Genomic DNA, 20,081 nt, shown 5'->3' on the forward strand with positions numbered 1-20,081 from the left:
ACCTCGTCACCTAAGCCTCACTCCACGTCACCCAAGCACTCACTCCACGTCACCCAAGCCATCACACCTCGTCATCCAAGCCCTCACTCCACATCACCCAAGCCCTCACACCTCGTCACCCAAGCCCTCAATCCACGTCACCCAAACCATCACACCTCGTCACCCAAGCCCACACACCTCGTCACCCAAGCCCTCACACCTCGTCACCCAAGACCTAACACCTCGTCACCCAAGCCCTCACACCTCGTCACCCAAGCCCTCACTCCACGTCACCCAAGCCCTCACACCTCGTCACCCAAGCCCCTACACCTCGTCACCCAAGCCCTCACACCTCGTCACCCAAGCCATCACACCACGTCACCCAAGCCCTCACTCCACGTCACCCAAGCCCTCACACCTTGTCACCCAAGCCCTCACACCTCATCACCCAAGCCCTCACTCCTCGTCACCCAAGCCCTCACACCTCGTCACCCAAGCCCTCACACCTCGTCACCCAAGCCCTCAAACCTCGTTACCCAAGCCCTCACTCCACGTCACCAAAGCCCTCACTCCACGTCACCCAAGCCCTCACACCTCGTCACCCAAGCCCTCACTCCACGTCAACCAAGCCCTCACTCCTCGTCACTCAAGCCCTCATTCCACGTCAACCAAGCCCTCACTCCTCGTCACACAAGCCCTCACTCCACGTCACCCAAGCCCTCACACTTCGTCACCTAAGCCTCACTCCACGTCACCCAAGCACTCACTCCACGTCACCCAAGCCATCACACCTCGTCATCCAAGCCCTCACTCCTCGTCATTCAAGCCCTCACTCCACGTCACCCAAGCACTCACTCCACGTCACCCAAGCCATCTTACCTCGTCAACCAAGCCCTCACTCCTCGTCACTCAAGCCCTCATTCCACGTCACCAAAGCCCTCACACCTCGTCACCCAAGCCATCACACCTCGTCACCCAAACCCTCATTCCACGTCACCCAAGCCCTCACACCTCGTCACCCAGGCCCTCACACCTCGTCACCCAAGCCCTGACTCCACGTCACCCAAACCATCACACCTCGTCACCCAAGCCCTCACACCTCGTCACCCAAGCCCTCACACCTCATCACCTAAGCCCTCACTCCACGTCTCCCAAGCCCTCACACCTCATCACCCAAGCCCTCACTCCACGTGACCCAAGCCCTCACACCTCGTCACCCAAGCCCTCACTCCACGTCACCCAAGCCCTCACTCCACGTCACCCAAGCCCTCACACCTCATCACCCAAGCCCTCAGTCCACGTCACCCAAGCCCTCACACCTCGTCACCCAAGCCCTCACACCTCGTCACCCAAGCCCTCACACCTCGTCACCGAAGCCCTCACACCTCGTCACCCAAGCCATCAATCCACGTCACCCAAGCTATCACACCTCGTCACCCAAGCCCTCACACCTCGTCACCCAAGCCCTCACACCTCGTCACCCAAGTACTCACACCTCGTCACCCAAGCCCTCACACCTCGTCACTCAAGCCCTGACTCCACGTCACCCATGCCATCACACCTCGTCACCCAAGCCCTCACACCTCGTCACCCAAGCCCTCACACCTCGTCACCCAAGCCATCACACCTTGTCACCCAAGCCCTCACACTTCATCACCCAAGCCCTCACTCCACGTCACCCAAGCCCTCACACCTCGTCACCCAAGCCCTCACACCTCGTCACCCAAGCCTTCACACCTCGTCACCCAACCCTTCACTCCACGTCACCGAAGCCCTCACTCCACGTCACCCAAGCCCTCACACTTCGTCACCCAAGCCCTCACTCCACGTCAACCAAGCCCTCACTCCTCGTCACCCAAGCTCTCACTCCACGTCAACCAAGTTATCACACCACGTCACCCAAGCCCTCACTCCACGTCACCCAAGCCCTCACTCCACGTCACCCAAGCCCTCACTCCACGTTACCCAAGCCATCACTCCACGTCACCCAAGCCATCACACCTCTTCACCCAAGCCCTCACTCCACGTCACCCAAGCTATCACACCTCGTCACCCAAGCCCTCACTCCACGTCACCCAAGCCCTCACTCCACGTCACCCAAGCCCTCACACCTCGTCACCCAAGCCCTCACTCCACGTCACCCAAGCCCTCAATCCACGTCACCCAAGCCCTCACTCCACGTCACCCAAGCCCTCACACCTCGTCACCCAAGCCCTCACTCCACGTCACTAAAGCCCTCACTCCACGTCACCCAAGCCCTCACACCTCGTCACCCATGCCCTCACTCCACGTCACCCAAGCCCTCACTCCACGTCACCCAAGCCCTTACTCCACGTCACCCATGTCCTCACTCCACGTCACCTAAGCCCTTACACCACGTCACCCAAGCCCTCACACCTCGTCACCCAAGCTCTCACACCACGTCACCCAAGCCCTCACACCTCGTCACCCAAGCCCTCACACCTCGTCACCCATGCCCTCACACCTCGTCACCCAAGCCCTCACACCACGTCACCCAAGCCCTCACTCCACGTCACCCAAGCCCTCACACCTCGTCACCCAAGCCCTCACTCCACGTCACTCAAGCCCTCACACCTCGTGACCCAAGCCCTCACTCCACGTTACCCAAGCCCTCACACCTCGTCACCTATGCCCTCACTCCACGTCTCTCTAGCGATCCCACCTCGTCACCCAAGCCCTCACACCACGTCACCCAAGCCCTCACACCACGTCACCCAAGCCCTCACACCACGTCACCCAAGCCCTCACACCTCGTCACCCAAGCCCTCACTCCACGTCACCCACACCTCGTCACCCAAGCCCTCACTCCACGTCACCCAAGCCCTCACACCTCGTCACCCAAGCCCTCACTCCACGTCACTCAAGCCCTCACACCTTGTCACCCAAGCCCTCACACTTCATCACCCAAGCCCTCACTCCACGTCACCCAAGCCCTCACACCTCGTCACCCAAGCCCTCACACCTCGTCACCCAAGCCTTCACACCTCGTCACCCAACCCCTCACTCCACGTCACCGAAGCCCTCACTCCACGTCACCCAAGCCCTCACACTTCGTCACCCAAGCCCTCACTCCACGTCAACCAAGCCCTCACTCCTCGTCACCCAAGCTCTCACTCCACGTCAACCAAGTTATCACACCACGTCACCCAAGCCCTCACTCCACGTCACCCAAGCCCTCACTCCACGTCACCCAAGCCCTCACTCCACGTTACCCAAGCCATCACTCCACGTCACCCAAGCCATCACACCTCTTCACCCAAGCCCTCACTCCACGTCACCCAAGCCCTCACTCCACGTCACCCAAGCTATCACACCTCGTCACCCAAGCCCTCACTCCACGTCACCCAAGCCCTCACTCCACGTCACCCAAGCCCTCACACCTCGTCACCCAAGCCCTCACTCCACGTCACCCAAGCCCTCAATCCACGTCACCCAAGCCCTCACTCCACGTCACCCAAGCCCTCACACCTCGTCACCCAAGCCCTCACTCCACGTCACCCAAGCCCTCACTCCACGTCACCCAAGCCCTCACACCTCGTCACCGATGCCCTCACTCCACGTCACCCAAGCCCTCACACCTCGCCACCCAAGCCCTCACACCTCGTCACCCAAGCCTTCACACCTCGTCACCCAACCCCTCACTCCACGTCACCCAAGCCCTCACTCCACGTCACCCAAGCTATCACACCTCGTCACCCAAGCCCTCACTCCACGTCACCCAAGCCCTCACTCCACGTCACCCAAGCCCTCACACCTCGTCACCCAAGCCCTCACTCCACGTCACCCAAGCCCTCAATCCACGTCACCCAAGCCCTCACTCCACGTCACCCAAGCCCTCACACCTCGTCACCCAAGCCCTCACTCCACGTCACTAAAGCCCTCACTCCACGTCACCCAAGCCCTCACACCTCGTCACCCATGCCCTCACTCCACGTCACCCAAGCCCTCACACCTCGCCACCCAAGCCCTCACACCTCGTCACCCAAGCCCTCGCTCCACGTCACCCAAGCCCTCACTCCACGTCACCCAAGCCCTCACTCCACGTCACCCAAGCCCTCACACCTCGTCACCCAAGCCCTCACACTTCGTCACCCAAGCCCTCGCACCTCGTCACCCAAGCCCTCACTCCACGTCACCCAAGCCCTCACTCCACGTCACCCAAGCCCTTACTCCACGTCACCCAAGTCCTCACTCCACGTCACCTAAGCCCTTACACCACGTCACCCAAGCCCTCACACCTCGTCACCCAAGCTCTCACACCACGTCACCCAAGCCCTCACACCTCGTCACCCAAGCCCTCACACCTCGTCACCCATGCCCTCACACCTCGTCACCCAAGCCCTCACACCACGTCACCCAAGCCCTCACTCCACGTCACCCAAGCCCTCACACCTCGTCACCCAAGCCCTCACTCCACGTCACTCAAGCCCTCACACCTCGTGACCCAAGCCCTCACTCCACGTTACCCAAGCCCTCACACCTCGTCACCTATGCCCTCACTCCACGTCTCTCTAGCGATCCCACCTCGTCACCCAAGCCCTCACACCACGTCACCCAAGCCCTCACACCACGTCACCCAAGCCCTCACACCACGTCACCCAAGCCCTCACACCTCGTCACCCAAGCCCTCACTCCACGTCACTCACACCTCGTCACCCAAGCCCTCACTCCACGTCACCCAAGCCCTCACACCTCGTCACCCAAGCCCTCACTCCACGTCACTCAAGCCCTCACACCTTGTCACCCAAGCCCTCACACTTCATCACCCAAGCCCTCACTCCACGTCACCCAAGCCCTCACACCTCGTCACCCAAGCCCTCACACCTCGTCACCCAAGCCTTCACACCTCGTCACCCAACCCCTCACTCCACGTCACCGAAGCCCTCACTCCACGTCACCCAAGCCCTCACACTTCGTCACCCAAGCCCTCACTCCACGTCAACCAAGCCCTCACTCCTCGTCACCCAAGCTCTCACTCCACGTCAACCAAGTTATCACACCACGTCACCCAAGCCCTCACTCCACGTCACCCAAGCCCTCACTCCACGTCACCCAAGCCCTCACTCCACGTTACCCAAGCCATCACTCCACGTCACCCAAGCCATCACACCTCTTCACCCAAGCCCTCACTCCACGTCACCCAAGCCCTCACTCCACGTCACCCAAGCTATCACACCTCGTCACCCAAGCCCTCAGTCCACGTCACCCAAGCCCTCACTCCACGTCACCCAAGCCCTCACACCTCGTCACCCAAGCCCTCACTCCACGTCACCCAAGCCCTCAATCCACGTCACCCAAGCCCTCACTCCACGTCACCCAAGCCCTCACACCTCGTCACCCAAGCCCTCACTCCACGTCACCCAAGCCCTCACTCCACGTCACCCAAGCCCTCACACCTCGTCACCGATGCCCTCACTCCACGTCACCCAAGCCCTCACACCTCGCCACCCAAGCCCTCACACCTCGTCACCCAAGCCCTCGCTCCACGTCACCCAAGCCCTCACTCCACGTCACCCAAGCCCTCACTCCACGTCACCCAAGCCCTCACACCTCGTCACCCAAGCCCTCACACTTCGTCACCCAAGCCCTCGCACCTCTTCACCCAAGCCCTCACTCCACGTCACCCAAGCCCTCACACCTCGTCACCCAAGCCCTCACTCCACGTCACTCAAGCCCTCACACCTCGTGACCCAAGCCCTCACTCCACGTTACCCAAGCCCTCACACCTCGTCACCTAAGCCCTCACTCCACGTCACCCACACCTCGTCACCCAAGCCCTCACTCCACGTCACCCTAGCCATCACACCTCGTCACCCAAGCCCTCACACCACGTCACCCAAGCCATCACACCACGTCACCCAAGCCCTCACACCACGTCACCCAAGCCCTCACACCTCGTCACCCAAGCCCTCACTCCACGTCACCCAAGCCCTCACACCTCGTCACCCAAGCCCTCACACCAAGTCACCCAAGCCCTCACTCCACGTCACCCAAGCCCTCACACCTCGTCACCCAAGCCCTCACACCTCGTCACCCAAGCTCTCACACCACGTCACCCAAGCCCTCACACCTCGTCACCCAAGCTCTCACTCCACGTCACCCAAGCCCTCACTCCACGTCACCCAAGCCCTCACATCACGTCACTCAAGCCCTCACACCTCGTCACCCAAACCCTCACTCCACGTCACCCAAGCCCTCACACCTCGTCACCCAAGCCCTCACTTCACGTCACCCAAGCCCTCACACCTCATCACCCAAGCCCTCACAACAAGTCACCCAAGCCCTCACTCCACGTCACCCAAGCCCTCACACCTCGTCACCCAAGGCCTCACACCTCGTCACCCAAACCCTCACTCCACGTCACCCAAGCCCTTACACCTCGTCACCCAAGCCCTCACACCTCGTCACCCAAGCCCTCACACCTCGTCACCCAAGCCCTCACTCCACGTCACCCAAGCCCTCACATCACGTCACTCAAGCCCTCACACCTCGTCACCCAAACCCTCACTCCACGTCACCCAAGCCCTCACACCTCGTCACCCAAGCCCTCACTCCACGTCACCTAAGCCCTCACACCTCATCACCCAAGCCCTCACACCAAGTCACTCAAGCCCTCACTCCACGTCACTCAAGCCCTCACACCTCGTCACCCAAGCCCTCACCCCTCGTCACCCAAACCCTCACTCCACGTCACCCAAGCCCTTACACCTCGTCACCCAAGCCCTCACACCTCGTCACCCAAGCCCTCACACCTCGTCACCCAAGCCCTCACACCTCGTCACCCAAGCCCTCACTCCACGTTACCCAAGTCCTCACACCTCGTCATCCAAGCCCTCACACCTCGTCACCCAAGCCCTCACACCTCGTCACCCAAGCCATCACACCACGTCACCCAAGCCCTCACACCACGTCACCCAAGCCCTCACACCCAATACCCTAAATAACTCATTATCACATTCCTCCTCCATTCTCTAGAATCATTTAACATTTTCTCTCCTCAACTTTCTCTATGACAGTCGCAGCATCAAGAGGCCCGGCTCCAAAAATATTAGCAAGACATGACGTCAGAGCTGGGAGAGGCGCTGATTGGCGCTTCCTGGTGGCTGAGAGGCGGTGATTGGTGGTGGGGCTTGAGTAGCTGGGTGTGTGGCAGCCAATCAGCGTTGAATGTCTCCCATGGTGACAATAGCTTCCCCACCGTCGACTTTTAAGCTGCCGCCCTAATTACCATTAATAATGGAGCCTCGTCGAGATATTTAAAATTGTCTTGTGGTGTCCTGGAAGCGCGTTTACATTCTTCATGACCTTGTATACAACTATTTTGTATAATTACCTGTGAGCTATTTATATCTATATTACGCTCTCTCTATTGGTGCCTGTCTGTCTGCCTGTCTGTCTGCCTGCCTGTCTGTCTGCCTGCCTGCCTGCCTGTCTGCCTGCCTGCCTGTCTGTCTGCCTGCCTGCCTGTCTGCCTGCCTGCCTGTCTGTCTGCCTGCCTGCCTGTCTGCCTGCCTGCCTGCCTGTCTGCCTGCCTGTCTGTCTGCCTGCCTGCCTGCCTGTCTGCCTGCCTGTCTGTCTGCCTGCCTGCCTGCCTGCCTGTCTGCCTGCCTGCCTGTCTGCCTGCCTGCCTGCCTGTCTGCCTGCCTGTCTGTCTGCCTGCCTGCCTGCCTGTCTGCCTGTCTGCCTGTCTGCCTGCCTGTCTGTCTGCCTGCCTGCCTGCCTGTCTGCCTGCCTGCCTGCCTGCCTGTCTGCCTGCCTGTCTGTCTGCCTGTCTGCCTGCCTGCCTGCCTGTCTGCCTGCCTGTCTGTCTGCCTGCCTGCCTGCCTGTCTGCCTGTCTGCCTGCCTGTCTGTCTGCCTGCCTGCCTGCCTGTCTGCCTGTCTGCCTGCCTGTCTGGGGTTCACTAGGAATGATATTGGTGTTCTTACTGAGCCGTAAGCTGTGAGGTGTTGTCCAACCTCAACTCATCTGAGAAAGGACACTAAAAATAATTTATTTGATGAGTTTTTAATATACCTGGTTGATGGGGTTCTGGGAGTTCTTCTACTCCCCAAGCCCGGCCCGAGGCCAGGCTTGACTTGTGAGAGTTTGGTCCACCAGGCTGTTGCTTGGAGCGGCCCGCAGGCCCACATACCCACCACAGCCCGGTTGGTCCGGCACTCCATGAAGAAAACTATCCAGCTTTTTTCAAGATTTGCACTTTTGTTCCAGCAATATTTCTTATACATGGTGGGAGAATATTGAACAGCTATAGGCCTCTTACGTTCATGCAGTATTCTCTGGTTCTGCCTATGACACCTCTGCTCTTCATTGACTCTATTTTACATTTCCTTCCATATTGTTCACTTCAGTTTTATTATTATTAACATCTTTATTGAAAAAATTAATTACAATTTTGCCTAATCTGAGGATTTCAATTAAGTCTTATACATGTATATATATATATATATATATATATATATATATATATATATATATATATATATATATATATATATATATATATATATATGTCGTACCTAGTAGCCAGAACGCACTTCTCAGCCTACTATGCAAGGCCCGATTTGCCTAATAAGTCAAGTTTTCCTGAATTAATATATTTTCTCTAATTTTTTTCTTATGAAATGATAAAGCTACCCATTTAATTATCTATGAGGTCAATTTTTTTTTATTGTAGTTAAAATTAACGTAGATATATGACCGAACCTAACCAACCCTACCTAACCTAACCTAACCTATCTTTATAGGTTAGGTTCGGTTAGGTAGCCGAAAAAGTTAGGTTAGGTTAGGTTAGGTAGGTTAGGTAGTCGAAAAAACATTAATTCATGAAAACTTGGCTTATTAGGCAAATCGGGCCTTGCATAGTAGGCTGAGAAGTGCGTTCTGGCTAATAGGTACGACATATATATATATATATATATATATATATATATATATATATATATATATATATATATATATATATATATATATATATATATATATATATATATATATATATATAACTGAAAACTCACACCCCAGAAGTGACTCGAACCCATACTCCCAGGAGCAACGCAACTGGTATGTACAAGACGCCTTAATCCACTTGACCATCACGACCGGACAAAATGAGGTGATAGCCGAGGCTATTTGAACCACCCCACCGCCGGCACTCGCATAGTAATCTTGGGCATAGCATTTTACCAAATCACCTCATTCTTTGGGGCACACGTGAGGAACACAAATGCGAACAAGCCTGAATGGACCCCAGGACAATATGCAACTGAAAACTCATACCCCAGAAGTGACTCGAACCCATACTCCCAGGAGCAACGCAACTGGTATGTACAAGACGCCTTAATCCACTTGACCATCACGACCGGACAAAATGAGGTGATAGCCGAGGCTATTTGAACCACCCCACCGCCGGCACTCGGATAGTAATCTTGGGCATAACATTTTACCAAATCACCTCATTCTTTGGGGCACACGCGAGGAACACAAATATATATATATATATATATATATATATATATATATATATATATATATATATATATATATATATATATATATCATGGTTACAATCAATGTTTTAATGTATGAATATATGAAAACAACTGTCTATTGTGCACTGCTACACAAGGGCAGGGATGGGTTCATAAGTGATGCAGCTTGGAAGTAATTTAAATAAAATCGTTCTTCATTCTTTAAAATGGACAAGCAAATTTTGGATAAATTGTTAGGATGTCGTCCAGAACACCTGAGTCAATGAAATAGTTACACAGTTGGTGGTACAAGAGGCCAGGAGGTCTAAAGTCCTCTACGGTTTCACATTCAACAATATAGTGTTCTAGTGAATGCATTAAAGGTTTATCACAGAGTTTACAATCTGAATATTCTGGTAGTGGCTCAGCCTCACTAACCTGCCAGATGTGTCTATAGCCAAGGCGAATTCGCGCAATGACTACATCACATTGCCTGGTCCGGTTACTGTGCTGACCATACAAATACCTATTATTACAAAACTTGTCATAGCTTTTAATATTGCAGCTTTCAGGTCTTTGGGTATTTCTTAGTTCCTCTAAATCTGAATTAATTTCTTTAATTTGTGTTTCTAATAATTGCATTAGATAGTCCAAAAGTCATAATCAGTGTTTTCTTTCCTGCAAGCCTCAGTGGCCAATCGATCTACAAAGTCATGTTTTCCAACTCCAACATGGGATGGGATCCACACAAATTTTATACAATAGTTATTATCATTGGCAAAAATTACATTCACTCCACCACCATTGAGCTTAAGGTACTCAGTGGCTAGATAAATACCCAATAGCTCGGTCTGTATCGTGCTTGCCCAGTTGTTATTATACTGTGAACTAGACATGATCATTTCATTCCCTTTATATACTGCACATGCACAACCTGTTCTACCAGTGCCTAACTGCACGGAGCCATCAGTAAAGGCGTAGGATTCAGTTGGTTTGAGATTTTGAAGATGATTGTCAATAGCTTCTAATGTTATACATCTCATAGTTTCAGTGTTAAACATTTGTTTTACACTGAAGGGGGTATAATGCAAAGTGACCTGCACATCTTCCCAAGGGTGAATATAGTGAACAGTTTATCAGGATTAAGAGACACATTCAGTTTTAGAAGATTATAGGCACAACAACTGAGCCACACACTGTAAGAAGCTTTTTGCGGCGGATTGAGGGAACAGTCAGAATTGTTTAGAATGGATCTCAATTTAATTTGAATAGAGCTGGGGGACCATTATGTTTCAAAGTTTTGGCGCAAAACATAGTACTAAGTTGAACTATTCTTTCGTAAATGGAAGGTAATTTTAGTTCTTTTCTCATGTTAACAATTCTGACAGTTCTAGAATTATCAGTTCACTCCAGTATGTTGTTATTTTACTGTGTGAATTTGGGATCTGGCCCTCCAGTACCTTTGATGTATATATTATTTGATACCTCTCTCGTCTCCATTCTAGGAAGTACATTTCGAGAGCTTAATTTTGGAGCTTTATCGTGTCAATGCCTGTCGTATATGTTCTCTGTATTCCCACTATATCAGCAATCCCTCCGGCTCTGAAGGGGAAAGTGAGTACTGAGCAGTACTCAATGCGGATAGTTCAAGTTATTTGTATAGTACAACCATTGTGATGGGATCCCTGGATTTGAAGGTTCTCATAATCCATCCTATCATATATCGGGCTGATGCAATATTTGCTTGGTTATCCTCCCGTCAGATATCATTAACACACACACCCTTTAAATGTTTCTTTCCTACTTTGACTAAATTTGATTGTTTCTTGTTCTCTGTATTTTGTTTAAGGTCTTAATTTTTACCGTACCTGAGTACCTGGAATTGATCATTGTTAAATATGTTACTTTCTGCTGCCCAATCAAAACAATTTATTAATATCAGCTTGTAGTTTTTCAATGCCTTCAACAGACGTAATTTTCAGCTGATTTTTGTGTCATCTACAAAAGATGACACTAAGCTGTGACTTGTATTTTTGTCTATATCTGTCATACACGATGACTGATATCGTCATATATATCTGATACTAGAATAAGGAAAAGCAGTGGTGCAAAGACCGTGCCCCGAGGTAAAGAGCTTTTCACTGTGCTTGGACTCTATTTTATTTGGTTGACTTTTGCTCTTTGCATTCTGTTCGACAGGAAATTTAAAATCGGTCTTCCTACTTTACCTGTTTTACCTAATGACCTCAGTTTGTGGGTTATCACTCCATGGTCACATTATCAAATGACTTTTCAAAGTCCGTGTTTACCATATCTGTATTTCTTCTAATGCAGCAGTTGTACTAACCTAGTTGTGCTTGCAGGGGTTAAGTTTTGGCTCTTTGGTCTCGCCACTCAACTGTTAACTCAACAAATCGACTGTCGAATCAAAATCAGTGATTTTGTCGTAGTGATCGAGTAGCTTCAAAAGGCATGATCTTCTTATTCTAAATCCATGTTGGCTCGGGTTGTGGAGGTCTCTGGTCTCCATAAAAGTGGAGACCTGAATCCTGAAAACTTATATGGGACGATAGTCCGACTGGTCTATAATTCTTAGCCAATGCTTTGCTCTCTCCCTTGTGAAGGGGAAATAAATCTACAGATTTTTCCACTACACTGAGTGCCTGTGCTACTGGCACTTTGCATTACTTTATATATATTGAGTTCCAGGAGTCTGGTCCCGGGGCTGCGTGCCTGGGCATGCTGACGATTTCTCTTTCAAAATCTGTAGCATTGATATAGGTTATATTTCTAGGGTTTGGATATCACTTATAAAGAAGCTATCTGGATTTTCCACTTTCATGACACATATTGGGGTGCTAAACATGAAAGAATAGGTCCAATACTGAAGGAGGTTTTTACTTCGATTTTGCACATGTGAAGAAATATTTTGGAGCTTTTCTTTTTCTCTTGTATGGTTTTCTGTTTTATTTCCATTTCTTCAATCTGATATGACTGCTTCAGTCTCCATTCTGTTTCTTCAATCTGCGGGAAAGGAAAGGCTGAGCGAAATGCACCTTACGACACTGGAAAACAGAAGTGTAAGGGGAGACATGATCACCACCTTCAAAATCCTCACAGGAATTGACAGGGTAGCCAAGGATAAACTATTCAACACTGGTAGTATGCGAACAAGGGGACACAGATGAAAACTGAGTAACCAAATGAGCCACAGGGGAGTTAGAAAGAACTTTTTCAGTGTCTGAGTAGTTAACAGATGGAATGCATTAGGCAGTGATGTGGTGGAGGCTGACTCCATACACAGTTTTAAATGTAGATATGATAGAGCCCAGTAGGCTCAGGAATTTGTACACCAGTTGATTGACAGTTGACAGGCGGGACCAAAGGGCCAAAGCTAAACCACCGCAAGCACAAATAGGTGAGTACAAATAGGTGAGTACAGCTAATAGTACACACCCCACACAGCTACTAGTACACCCCAGCCCCCCCCCACATAGCTACCAGTACAACCCCCCCCACACAGCTACCAGTACACCCCAGCCCGTCACACAGCTATCAGTACACCCCAGCCCCCCCCATAGCTACCAGTACACCCCAGCCCCCCCCATAGCTACCAGTACACCCCAACCCGCCACACAGCTACCAGTACACCCCAGCCCCCCCCACACAGCTACCAGTACACCCCAGCCCCCCCCCACACAGCTACCAGTACACCCCAGCCCGCCACACAGCTACCAGTACACCCCAGCCCTCCCCCCACATAGCTACCAGTACACCCCAGCCCGCCACACAGCTACCAGTACACCCCAGCCCTCCCCCCACATAGCTACCAGTACACCCCAGCCCCCCCCCACACAGCTACCAGTACACCCCAGCCCGCCACACAGCTACCAGTACACCCCCCCCCCACAGTTACAAATACAGCAGTCAACAACCAGTATAGACCAGAACACAGTCAATATGCCCTCACATAGCCCACCTCTCTGACAAACTCCCACTTATAATGCATCAAATAAAGTAGTCTCATTTATCTTTGCCAACATTCAGGGACTAAAGACGAAAGCAAACACAAAGTAGCGGACATCACTGGCCTCCTCACACAGGCAAATACAGTATTTGGAGCTTTCACAGAAACCCAGACGGGGGAAGTCATGGACAATGAGATCTAGATGCCAGAATATAATCTATATAGACGTGTTAGGGTAAATAGGTCACATAGAGCAGGTTTGTATATTAGAGAGGAGTTTGTATGCCTGGAGCTCCTTAACTCTACATATGAAGTGGTAGAAGTACTGGGAAGAAAATAGCGAAAATAAACTGAGTTATTATTCTAATATTCAAACCGCCAGATGCAGAAAATTAGGAATTCAGATCAGATAAACAGAATACAATCTGGCACGATAGTTAGACAAACACAATACCTGTTGAAGAAATAATCAGGGACATAACAATGGTCTTGGATACCTCATACACAAATCACAAGCTCATTGAGGTGCATACATCAATACCTGTAATACAGCTAAAAAGATTAACTTTGTTTTCATTAAATAAATGACGAGGTTATTCATTAATATCATCTTTAATAATAAAATGATAGACTGGGAAAAATAAGCATGGAACTTTTAAACAAGCAATGGGGAACTGTTCTAAGTAATAACAATCCCACACAAAAAATATAACAACTGACTGCCAAAGCCTGTAAATTGTGAGACATGTCCCTCTGTGGGAAGCCAGAAAGAAGACCGGCGCAGAAAGAAAAGGATTACAACACTACAGAAGAAGGAATAAATAATGGAAATGCTTAAGCAGGCACGACTATACCTACAAAGAAAGAAAGAATAATTTAAACTGCGAGATTGAAGAAACAGAATGGAGACTGAAGCAGTCATATCAGATTGAAGAAATGGAAATAAAACAGAAAACCATACAAGAGAAAGAGAAAAGCTCCAAAATATTTCTTCACATGTGCAAAACCTCCGTCAGTATTGGATCTATTCTTTCATGTTTAGCACCCCAATATGTGTCATGAAAGTGGAAAATCCAGATAGCTTCTTTATAAGTGATATCCAAACCCTAGAAATATAACCTATATCAATGCTACAGATTTTGAAAGAGAAATCGTCAGCATGCCCAGGCACGCAGCCCCGGGACCAGACTGGTTGATACCTGGTTGATGGGGTTCTGGGAGTTCTTCTACTCCCCAAGCTCGGCCCGAGGCCAGGCTTGACTTGTGAGAGTTTGGTCCACCAGGCTGTTGCTTGGAGCGGCCCGCAGGCCCACATACCCACCACAGCCCGGTTGGTCCGGCACTCCTTGGAGGAATAAATCTAGTTTCCTCTTGAAAATGTCCATGGTTGTTCCGGCAATATTTCTTATACTCGCTGGGAGGACGTTGAACAACCGCGGACCTCTGATGTTTATACAGTGTTCTCTGATTGTGCCTATGGCACCTCTGCTCTTCACTGGTTCTATTCTACATTTTCTTCCATATCGTTCACTCCAGTACGTTGTTATTTTACTGTGTAGATTTGGTACTTGGCCCTCCAGTATCTTCCAGGCGTATATTATTTGATATCTCTCTCGTCTTCTTTCTAGTGAGTACATTTGGAGGGCTTTGAGACGATCCCAATAATTTAGGTGCTTTATCGCGTCTATGCGTGCCGTATATGTTCTCTGTATTCCCTCTATTTCAGCAATCTCTCCTGCTCTGAAGGGGGAAGTGAGTACTGAACAGTACTCAAGACGGGACAACACAAGTAACTTGAAGAGTACAACCATTGTGATGGGATCCCTGGATTTGAAAGTTCTCGTAATCCATCCTATCATTTTTCTGGCTGTCGCAATATTTGCTTGGTTATGCTCCTTAAACGTTAGGTCGTCAGACATTATTATTCCCAAATCCTTTACATGCTGTTTTCCTACTATGGGTACATTTGATTGTGTTTTGTACTCTGTATTATGTTTAAGGTCCTCATTTTTACCGTACCTGAGTACCTGGAATTTATCACTGTTAAACATCATGTTATTTTCTGATGCCCAGTCGAAAACTTTATTAATATCAGCTTGAAGTTTTTCAATGTCCTCAGCCGAGGTAATTTTCATACTGATTTTTGTGTCATCTGCAAAGGATGATACGAAGCTGTGACTTGTATTTTTGTCTATATCTGATATGAGAATAAGGAAAAGCAGCGGTGCAAGGACTGTACCCTGAGGTACAGAGCTTTTCACTGCACTTGGACTAGATTTTATATGGTTGACAGTTACTCGCTGAGTTCTGTTTGACAGAAAACTGAGTATCCAGCGTCCTACTTTACCGGTTATTCTCATTGACTTCATTTTGTGTGCTATCACGCCATGGTCACATTTATCGAAAGCCTTTGCGAAGTCCGTGTATATCACATCAGCATTCTGTTTCCCTTCTAATGCCTCAGTGACTTTGTCGTAGTGCTCAAGTAGCTGTGAGAGGCACGATCTTCCCGCTCGAAATCCATGTTGGCCTGGGTTGTGAAGGTCATTGGTCTCCATGAAATTGGTGACCTGACTCCTAATCACTCTCTCAAATACTTTTATGATGTGCGATGTTAGTGCAACTGGTCTATAATTCTTTGCCAGACTCCTGGAACTCAATATATATAAAGTAATGCAAAGTGCCAGTAGCACAGGCTGATAGCTGTGGGAGTGTACTGGTAGCTGTGTGGTGGTGTACTGGTAGCTGTGTGGTGGTGTACTGGTAGCTGTGTGGTGGTGTACTGGTAGCTGTGTGTGTGTGCGGGGAGGGGGGAGGGGGTTACTGGTAGCTGTGTGGGGGTGTTCTGGTAGCTGTGTGGGGGAGTACTGATAGCTGTGTGGTGGTGTACTGGTAGCTGTGTGGTGGTGTACTGGTAGCTGTGTGGGGGTGTACTGATAGCTGTGTGGGGGTGTACTATTAACTGTGTGGGGGTGTACTGTTAGCTGTGTGTGAGTGCGGGGGGGGGGGGAGGGGGTTACTGGTAGCTGTGTGGGGGTGTACTGGTAGCTGTGTGGGGTGTACTGGTGGCTGTGTGTGTGGGGGGGGGTTTACTGGTAGCTGTATAGGGGTGTACTGGTAGCTGTGTGGGAGTGTACTGGTAGGTGTGTGGGGTGTACTGGTAGCTGTGTGGGGGTGTACTGGTAGCTGTGTGGAGGTGTACTGGTAGCTGTGTGGGGGGTGTACTGGTAGCTGTGTGGGAGTGTACTGTTAGCTGTGTGGGGGTGTACTGGTAGTTGTGTGGGGGGTGAACTGGTAGCTGTATATGGGTGCACTGGAAGGTGTGTGGGGTTTACTGGTAGCTGTGTGGGGGTGTATTGGTAGCTGTGTGGGGATGTACTAGTAGCTGTATGGGGGTGTACTGGTAGCTGTGTGGGGGTGTACTGGTAGCTGTGTGGGGGTGTACTGGTGTTACGAATCTCACTAGGATTCTGCATTACTCTTGATTCTCATATTACTTTATTGTCTTGTTCTTTAATATAGCATCTAGTTGTATGATATAAGATTTGTATGTTATATATATATATTATAGCATGCAGTAGTGTGCATGAGTTACATTATATTGTGTGAGGCTTTTGGTGTTAATTTCTCATGTAGTTTCTCCGTGTGGGCGGTTGACCATATTTGGATATGGCCAGTGTGGGAACATTGTTGTCAATTGAGTGTTTATAGTTTCACCTTAAATTATGCCCATATTTGGTTTCTGTATTATTATATAGAATGTTGTACCAATGTTTACTATTCTTTAGGTTAACAATGTTTTGAATATTAGTGCTGCGTTTTATTATTAGATTTTCCACAATGTTTTGTGTGGACGGTTAGTTGATTTTTTGGTAGACGCTTGGCCTGCGGTCCAAGGCGTGGGCAGAAGCGTGGCGGCAGCGGTCAGGAGGAGTCATGGGTTAAGGTAAGTCATTGGTCACTGTTATTTTAGCCCATATAAATGTTAATTATCTGGTTGGGTCATATTGTATATATCTCTCTAATTAATCCATGTCTTAGTGATAGTGCTCATGTCTCAATAAGGAGGTTATTCTATGATTTGCATGCTGAAGAATATTTCTGGTTATTATTGATACATTTAAGTGTTTTTTATGATTGTCCCCCTTAGCATAAATATATTGTTCTCCATTTTTATGCAGTGGTGTATATTTACCCCTAGGCAGTTGTTGGCAAGGCCGATTTATTATTTTCTTTATTGCACTGCGGGGAGAAGAACCTTATTTAGTCTCAAGGGTGGTAACAACTGGTAGCTTTGTGGGGGGTGTACTGGGAACTGTGTGGGGGTGTAGTGGTAGCTGTGTGGGGGGTGTACTGGTAGCAGTGTAAGGAGTACTGGTAACTGTGTGGGGGTGTACTGGTAGCTGTGTGGATGTGTACTGGCAGCTGTGTGGGGGTGTACTGGTAGCTGTGTGGGGTGTAATGGTAGCTGTGTGGGGTGTACTGGTAGCTGTGTGGGGGTGTACTGGTAGCTGTGTGGGGTGTACTGGTAGCTGTGTAGGGTGTACTGGTTGCTGTGTGGGGGTGTACTGGTAGCAGTGTGGATGTGTACTGGTAGCAGTCTGGATGTGTACTGGTAGCTGTGTGGGGGTGTACTGGTAGCAGTGTGGATGTGTACTGGTAGCTGTGGGAGTGTACTGGTAGCTGTATGGTGGGAGTACTGGTAGCTGTGTGGTGATGTACTGGTAGCTGTGTGGGGGTGTACTGGTAGCTTTGTGGGGGTGTACTGGTAGGTGTGTGGGGGTGTACTGGTAGCTGTGTAAGGGTGTACTGGTAGCTGTGTGAAGTGTACTGGTAGCTGTATGGGGGTGTACTCGTAGCTGAGTGGGGGTGTACTGGCAGCTGTGTGGTGGTGTACTAGTAGGTGTGTGGGGGGGTGTACTGGTTGCTGTGTGGGGTGTACTGGTAGCTGTGTGGTGGTGTACTGGTAGCTGTGTGTGAAGGAGGGTGTACTGGTAACTGTGTGAGGGTGTACTGGTAGCTGTATGGGGGTGTACTGGTTGCTGTATGGGGGTGTACTGGTTGCTGTGTGGGGGTGTACTAGTAGCTGTGTGGGGGTGTACTAGCAGCTTTGTGGGGGTGTACTGGTAGCTGTGTGGGGGTGTACTGGTAGCTGTGTGGGGGTGTACTGGTAGCTGTGTAGGGGTGTACTGGTAGCTGTGTGGGGGTGTGCTGGTAAATGTGTGGGGGTGTCCTGTCAGCTGTGGTGGTGTACTGGTAGCTGTGTGGGGGTGTACTGGTAGCTGTGGGTAGGTGTACTGGTAGCTGTATGGGGGTGTACTGTTAGCTGTGTGGATGTATGCTGGTAGCTGTGTAGGGGTGTACTGGTAGCAGTGTAAGGTATACTGGTAACTGTGTGGGGGTGTACTGGTAGCTGTGTGGGGGTGTACTGGTAGCAGTGTGGGCGTGTACTGGCAGCAGTGTGGATGTGTACTGGTAGCTGTGTGGGGGTGTACTGGTAGCTGTGTTGTGGTGTACTGGTAGCTGTGTGGGGTGTACTGGTAACTGTGTAGGGTGTACTGGTAGCTGTGTGGGGTGTACTGGTAGCTGTGTAGGGTGTACTGGTAGCTATGTGGGAGTGTACTGGTAGCTGTGTGAGGTGTACTGGTAGCTGTGTGGGGTGTACTGGTAGCTGTGTGGGGTGTACTGGTAGCTGTGTAGGGTGTACTGGTAGCTATGTGGGAGTGTACTGGTAGCTGTGTGAGGTGTACTGGTAGCTGTGTGGGGGTGTACTGGAAGCTGTGTGGGGGTGTACTGGTATCTGTGTGGAGTGTACTGGTAGCTGTGTAGGGTGTACTGGATGTACTGGTAGCTGTGTGGGGTGTACTGGTAGCTGTGTGGGGTGTATTGGTAGCTGTGTCGGATGTACTAGTAGCTGTGTGGGGGTGTACTGGTAGCTGTGTGGGGGTGTACTGGTAGCTGTATGGGGGTGTACTGGTAGGTGTGTGAGGATGTACTGGTAGCTGTATGGGGGTGTACTGGTAGCTGTGAGGGGATGTACTGGTAGCTGTGTGGTGCTGTACTGGAAGCTGTGTGGTGGTGTACTGGTAGCTGTGTGGGGGTGTACTGTTAGCTGTGTGGTGGTGTATTGGTAGCTGTGCGTGTGGGGGTGTACTGATAGCTGTATGGGGGTGTACTGATAGGTGTGTGGGGATGTACTGGTAGCTGTATGGGGGTGTACTGGTAGCTTTGAGGGGATATACTGGTAGCTGTGTGGTGGTGTAGTGGAAGCTGTGTGGGGGTGTACTGGTAGCTGTGTGGTGGTGTATTGGTAGCTCTGTGGGGGTGTATTGTTAGCTGTGTGGTGGTGTATTGGTTGCTGTGTGTGTGGGGGTTGTACTGGTAGCTGTGTGGGGGTGTACTGGTAGCTGTGTGAGGATGTACTGGTAGCTTTATGGGTGTGTACTGGTAGCTGTGTGGGGATGTACTGGTAGCTGTGAGGGGGTGTACTGGTAGCTGTGTAGGGATGTACTTGTAGCTGAGTGGTGGTGTACTGGTAGCTGTGTGGGGGTGTACTGGTAGCTGTGTGTAGGTGTACTGGTAACTGTTTGAGGGGTGTACTGGTAGCTGTGTGGAAGAGTATTGGTAGCTGTGTGGGGGTGTACT

General features: G+C 50.4%; 1 protein-coding gene across 1 annotated transcript in view; it reads left to right on the forward strand.

Annotated features, from left to right (window-relative positions):
• The first annotated feature begins 1,528 nt into the window (after positions 1-1,528).
• Positions 1,529-20,081, forward strand: part of LOC138359584 (uncharacterized) — a 123,789-nt gene continuing 105,236 nt past the window's right edge. The window contains exon 1 of the mRNA XM_069318932.1: positions 1,529-2,049. Coding sequence (XP_069175033.1) covers positions 1,529-2,049 — 521 coding nt within the window. The remainder of the gene's footprint in view (positions 2,050-20,081) is intronic.

This window comes from Procambarus clarkii, chromosome 91 (genome assembly GCF_040958095.1).
Source record: "Procambarus clarkii isolate CNS0578487 chromosome 91, FALCON_Pclarkii_2.0, whole genome shotgun sequence".
NCBI lineage: Eukaryota > Metazoa > Arthropoda > Malacostraca > Decapoda > Cambaridae > Procambarus > Procambarus clarkii.